The 6,834-nt window shown below is 35.7% G+C and overlaps 1 protein-coding gene across 2 annotated transcripts; it reads left to right on the forward strand.

Annotated features, from left to right (window-relative positions):
• The first annotated feature begins 844 nt into the window (after positions 1–844).
• Positions 845–2,023, forward strand: LOC125216861 (ammonium transporter 1 member 2-like). Of its 2 annotated transcripts, none has more exons than XM_048118635.1 (2): positions 845–1,229; positions 1,320–2,023. In XM_048118635.1, the coding sequence occupies exons 1-2, from the start codon at positions 935–937 to the stop codon at positions 1,544–1,546; spliced, it is 522 nt and encodes a 173-aa protein (XP_047974592.1). In that variant the 5' UTR covers positions 845–934; the 3' UTR covers positions 1,547–2,023. The 2 variants fall into 2 exon arrangements, with proteins under 2 accessions (XP_047974592.1, XP_047974593.1); XM_048118636.1 differs by having other exon boundaries at positions 1,344–2,023.
• The last annotated feature ends 4,811 nt before the right edge of the window (positions 2,024–6,834 follow it).

The following is a 6,834-nucleotide window of genomic DNA, read 5'->3' on the forward strand; positions in this document are numbered from 1 at the left end:
AGCCAGCATGCATGTGCTTTAAAGTGATCCGGTTTAAGTAGTGGAGTAGTACAGTACATGTGTTTTAGTGATCTTCATCGAATTTCTCTTGCTTTTTTCATTAGATTAGATTCTTTTTTTATAGATTTGATTCGGTAAAAGACATGTACTACTAAAAAGACCACGTATAATTCGAGTTTTCCAGAAACATATGTTGTGTAAAATCCAATACAAGATCAAACTTTGTGTTTTTTACAACCTAATTTTAAGTTAGTGAGAAAATTAGAAATTCGGCCTCGTCCATGATATTGTTGACCAAGCCATTTTAAAAATTGATTCTTATACAGTTGTTCTCCAAAAAAATTTATAGTTTAGGATTTAATTATGTAATTCTGTATTAATTTTAACTACGCAATTTTACTAATCAGAAATTATTAATGAAAAAAAATAAATTAAACATTATAGATATAAATTATAAACTCCGTTGGTCCACTAAAATTATTCGATTTCCTTTATTTCAAATATCAGAGTTGTGATTGTGATTGTGGCCAAGGACATGATCGAAAATATTTCATTCAAATAAGCAATACTAATAACACAATAAAAGACTAATTTGATTAATGAATCAAAGAATCCAAGTCGAATTCATTAATAATTTTGTATTTGAAGTAGGAGGTGAATAAGAGAGTGAATTTGAAGACTCATTGGAACCCTTCTTGCACAAATGATTCCTTCACAACTGAATTGATTCCTGCTTTATATCGTTGAGTCTTGTCTATGTTTATTAGTACAATAATTCATCCCCACTTCTAAACTTTACTCTATAAAATATCAACTACTCCTACTACAATAATTCACTCACACTCCAAAACTTTATTTCTTTATAAAATATCAACTACTCCTACAATAATTCATTCTCATTCCAAAACTTTTTATTCCCCAACATGCGTGATTCATGAGCTGCACAGCCGGGCTCCTCCCATTCTTTGGCTCCGGCGCCAAGCTGCAGCCTCTTTCATCTGCGGCCGCTTTGACATTGTCTCCACCAGACTCTCAGAGGCGACTTACGCCATCAACACCACACGTTTCTTCTATTTTCAGCATATATGGTGTCATCATGCAACTTGGCCACGCCATGCTAGGCGCCGGCTCGGTCAGAGGCAAGAACCCTATGAACATCGTCCTAATTAGTGTTCTTGACGCTGCTGCTGGAAGACTTAGCTACTACCTATTCAGCTTCGCCGCTGCAGGTAATTATTCATAACCTTTTCTTTCTTTTTGTGTATTGTAATTAGGCGCTCGTATGAGATTATGAGTTCCTTCTTTTGTATTGTGATTAGTAATTACAAGCGAGACCATTGCAGAGAGGACTCAGTTTGTGGCGTATTTGATATACTCCATTTTCCTCACTGGGTTCATGTATCCGGTGGTCTCGCATTGGGTCTGGTCTCGCGACGGTTGGGCCGGCGCGGGCAAAGTTGATGGGAACCTTCTCTTCATTTCAGGTGCCATCGACTTCTCCGGTTCAGGAGTGATCCACATGGTCGGTGGCATTGCCGGTTTATGAGGGCACTCATTCAGGGGCCGAGGATCGGCCGGTTTGACAACATAGGTCGATCAGTGGCATTGTGCGGCCGCATCGCGCCACTAGTGGTCCTAGAGACGTTCCTTATTTGGTTCGGGTGGTATTTGTATAACCCCGGTTCGTTCCATACGATCGTGGAGTCGTATGGTACTAGGGGAACCTACTACGGCCAGTGGAGCGCGATAGGCAGGACAACTGGTCACGACCACATTGTCAGGAAGCACGGGTGCCATGACCATCCTATTTGCGAAGAGGTTATTTCAGGTGCATTGGAATGTGATTGACATGTACATATTTATAATTAAAAATAGACATAGTGTAGTCACGTTGTCAATAAATGGTGTCAATTATCAAGCCACATTGCACAATAACACAATGTTACTTACTGTAATATACCTTAAACCTTTAATAATATAATATTATTATATTATTAATATTTTATTGAGGTTTATTCTCCAACAATAAGTTGTCCGGCGTTAATTTTTGTTTTCTATACATGAAACTTCCAGATTCAATTTGAAATAAAATTGGGCTTCGTTCTTTAAAATAAAGAAAAAGTAATTATTATATTGTTATTAGTTAAAGGATATAATTGTTAATAAATAAGTTTAGGTTAAAATTAAGTAAAAGTAATGTGGTTTAACGTTCTAAAACTAAAATTGAAGAAAAAGCCAACATGCGTTTACTTTTTAATTTTTCACAATTCACTAAGTGGCAAATTCCCAACTCACCTTTAGCGTTTGACTGTATCAATTAACTAAGTATTACTACACTTTCTATTTCTACGTAGATGATTTAAAGTTTTGCTTTGACTTGATATGAATTTGAATAAAAGGTAAAGAAGCGGAGTGAGAAAGTTAGTGGAATAGAGGTCTCTCACTTTATATATTATAATTTTATAGTAGAATGTGAGCGTAATGAGTTAGTAGAAAGTGAAACCTTTTATCAAAAATAGAAAAAATAATTGTGAATATTATTTTATAGAGTACTACAATAGTAAATGTGAATATTATTTCGTGGACCTATTACATATTTTAATACCCTTTTTATGGTAAAATTGAAGTGTACTGTTATTGTGCGATGAAATAAAATGGCAAATGTGATTCTTATTTTGGGACGGATGGAGTATTGTTAATTTAAAATATTGATTAACATTTGTGATTTAAGAGATCAATAGCCTTTATTTATTAATAAAATATGTGATTTTAAGGAACAATAATCTTTATTTATTAATAAAATAGTCTTTCCAGCTAAATTTTAAAGATACAATGTACCAAAATTTAACTAATATTTTTTATTTTTCCATCAATTTTCCCTTAATTATTTTAAAGGAATCTTCATCTCTAAAACATTATCCCTTTGTCCACTAATTATTCGATTTCCTTTATCTCAAATATCAGAATTGTGATTGTGACCAAGTAATCTAAAGTAATACATTCAAATAAGCAACACTAATAACACAATAAAGACTAATTTGATTAATGACTCAAAGAATCCAAGTAGAATTCATTATAATTTTGTATTTGAAGCAGATGGTGAATGCTTTGGATGGAATAATCAAAGATTCATTTTGAAGCTTCATTGGATCCATCATCCATCCCTTCTTACACAAATGACTACTCCTATTACAATAATTCATTCTCACTCCAAAACCTTAGATTTCCCAACAGGTGCTCAACGTTTATTTCCCAACATAAAGTTTTCACTCCAAAACTTTATTTCTCTATAAAAATTCAACTGCAATGATTTCATTTTCACTCTAAACTTTATTTCTCTATTAAAAATCAACTGCAAGAATTCATTTTCACTCCAAAACTTTATTTCCCTATAAAATATCAGCTAAAACCAATAATTCACACTTGATTGGTTTGCATATACAAAAATATGAACCCCTATAAGGCTATAAGTCTATAACACTACATAATGCTAGTACTATTCTAGTAAGTAAGACGTATATAGTGGGAAACTCACATGCATGAAGATAACATTGCATGTGGTGATATTAATATTTGTAGTGGAGTAGTACAATTTATCATAAAGTAATGTAGGTGAAAGAGATGGATGACAAAATCGCCACTCAAAAACAAAACTCACTAGAATTCTTGTTTACCTCGTAAGAAAGAAAAAGAAAAGCTAAGTGAAAAAGGAAGCACAATTGTTGTGATCACACATTATTTTGAATTGTAATAATTCATTTTCACTCCAAAAATTTCCTAACCCATTCTTGACGGGTCTCTTCCGCCAGAGTGTAAAGAGCTTCTTCTTTTGTCATCCTAGTACTACAATAATTCATTCTCAATCCTAAACATTATTTGTCTATAAAAGATCAACTACCACAATAACTCATTCTTGTTGGGATTTGTTGGGCTGGTCCCATTATGTGAGAGCCCAACTCAAGTTGGCCCAAAAATAAATGGGCATATTTCTTTTTTCCTTAATGCTAATTAGTGGGAGTGTTTAATTAGAAATTGACAGCACATTTTGTGATTTGGGGTGAATCACAAAATTGAGACGGTGGAGAAGAGAAGAGTGAGAGGGTCAGCTGCTGTTATCATCAATTCAGAGTCAGAGTTGAGAGATTGAGTGGCAACATGAACTCCATTTTGTGAAAGGTGAGTGTAGATTTTCAGCTTGGTGCAGTTCTGTTCGAGGCTTCGATCGGGTATTCATCCGTGGTCTGATTGAGCTGAAATTCGGACAGTGGGTAGTCGACTTGAAGATCTTGATATTGTACGGTGCGATTGTTGATCCGTGAACAGTAAGGTCAGATTTTCTGGTGTCGAAATCAGCCCCTGTTTTGGTGATTTTCTCATCTTGTTTTGGATATTTTGCTTAAGATTATTTTATCAACCTAGTTGGAGTTTATACTTTGTTGTAGAGGTTGGATATTTGATCTTGTAGCAAAAATATATTATAGTGGAGCTTTTGAGTGGACTCTCAAGTCCCGTGGTTTTTCCCTTTTGCTTCGAAAGGGTTTTCCACGTAAAAATCATTGTCTCAGTTTATATTTCTGCTGATTGTTTGTCTTTGATATTTATCGTGCCACATTGTGTTAGAAATAATTATTTGTGCTTCCGCAAGTTTTGGCTGTTTGGTTTCTTCCCAACAAACTGGTATCAGAGCTACGGTTATTGTGTTCGGTAATTATGGAAATTAGCACAAGCAGAATGATTATGTTGAATGGCACAAATTATCAACTTTGGCGAAATAAGATGAAGGATTTGCTTTTGGTGAAAGCTTTGCATCTTCCAGTTTTTGCTACTCAAAAACCCGAGTCTAAAAGTGATGAAGAATGGGAGTTTGAACATCATCAAGTGTGTGGCTTTATTCGGCAATTTGTTGAAGAGAATGTTTATCACCACGTTGATCAAGAGACACATGCTCGCACACTATGGGATAAGCTTGAAAATTTGTATGCTTCCAAGTCAGGCAATAACAAATTATTCTTACTTAAGAAGATGATGATGTTGAGATACAAAGATGGAACATCTATAGCTGATCATGTGAGTGAGTTTCAGAGTTCATTAACTCAATTACTCGGCATGGGGGTCACATTAGATGATGAGATTGTAGGACTTTGGTTGCTTGCTACTCTACCAGATTGTTGGGAAACTCTAAGGATTTCACTTATTAATTCAGCTCCCAGTGGTATTGTGACTTTGGAAATCGCCAAGAATGGAGTATTAAATGAAGAGGTGAGAAGACGGCCGCAGGGTTCTTCATCGCAGTCAGAGATTTTGGTTACTGAAGACCGGGGGAGAAGCAAAAATAAAGGCAAAAAAGGCAGAGGTAAAAGTCGTAGCAAATCAAAATCAAGATACAAGAATATTGAATGTTATCATTGTGGTAAGTCTGGCCATTATTAAGAAAAACTGCTTCAAGTGGAAGAAAGAGAACAAAGCTGGCCGAGATAAATCAGAAAGAAAAGAAGATGAAAAATCTGAATCTGTTTGCTACTACCACTTTTGATGATGATTTGCTAGTTGTTTGTGATAAAAATGTGATCAACCTAGCATACGGCGAGACGAGTTGGGTGATTGATACCGGTGCTTCACTTCATGTCACGTCAAAGAAGGAGTTATTCACATCTTATACTTCTGGTGATTTTGGAGTATTAAGGATGGGCAATGATGGTTTAGTGAAGGTTGTTGGCACAAGATATGTTTGCTTAGTTACTAATAATGGAACAAAGTTTACACTTAGAGATGTCAGGCATGCGCCGGATATTCGTTTGAATTTGATTTCTGCAGGAAAGCTAGATGATGAGGGATTCTGTAATACATTCAGTGAAGGGCAGTGGAAATTGACTAAAGGTTCTTTAGTTGTGGCTCGAGGAACTAAGAATGCGAATTTGTACTTGATGCAAGCTTCGACTTCAAGTACCATTGTAAATGTGCCAGAGAATGATAGCTCAACTGAGTTATGGCACAGAAGACTTAGTCACATAAGTGAGAAGGGCCTTAATTGTCTAGCTAAAAAGAACTTACTTTCGGGTTTGAAGAGTACTATACTGAAGAATTGTGCTCATTGTGTTGCATGAAAACAGAGAAGAGTTTCATTTAAGCGTCATCCTCCGTCGAGAAAGTCTGAGCTGCTACAGTTGGTTCACTCCGATGTTTGTGGTCCATTGAAGGTAAGATCACATGGTGGTGCACTTTATTTTGTTACTTTCATTGATGATTGTTCCAGAAAACTTTGGGTCTATGTTTTGAAAACAAAAGACCAAGTTCTTGATGTGTTCAAACAGTTTCAAGCTTCAGTTGAAGGGCAAACAGGAAAGAAGTTGAAGTGCATCCGTACTGATAATGGTGGTGAATATTGTGGACCTTTTGATGATTATTGTCGTGTGCAGGGAATCAGACATCAAAAGACACCACCGAAAACTCCACAATTGAATGGATTGGCTGAACGAATGAATCTGACATTGATTGAGAAAGTTAACGAGCTTTGAAAAATCGGTGGGTTTATAGGTTAAAACAAGAAGAAAATTCTGAAGCTCCACGATACAAAGCCAGATTGGTTGTCAAAGGTTATAGTCAGAAAAAAGGGGATTGATTTTGAAGAAATATTTTCTCCGGTAGTAAAGATGTCTTCTATCAAAACCGTTTTGAGTTTGACAGCTTATTATGATTTAGAGGTTGAACAGATGGATGTAAAAATCGCTTTTCTTCATGGGGATTTGGAGAAAGAGCTTTACATGGAGCTCTTGGGACTACCGCAGCGGAAGACACGGAAACCAAACAGGTCCTAGACGGATCTATTTAGGTGAT

This window comes from Salvia hispanica, chromosome 3 (assembly GCF_023119035.1).
Source record: "Salvia hispanica cultivar TCC Black 2014 chromosome 3, UniMelb_Shisp_WGS_1.0, whole genome shotgun sequence".
Classification (NCBI taxonomy): domain Eukaryota; kingdom Viridiplantae; phylum Streptophyta; class Magnoliopsida; order Lamiales; family Lamiaceae; genus Salvia; species Salvia hispanica.

Excerpts from the sequence above, each read along its gene's own strand:
- LOC125216861 (XM_048118635.1), top strand. The coding sequence starts at position 935 with ATGAGCTGCACAGCCGGGCTCCTCCCATTCTTTGGCTCCGGCGCCAAG. Across the intron at positions 1,230-1,319 it reads ATTCAGCTTCGCCGCTGCAG|TAATTACAAGCGAGACCATT; the intron begins GTAATTATTCAT and ends TATTGTGATTAG.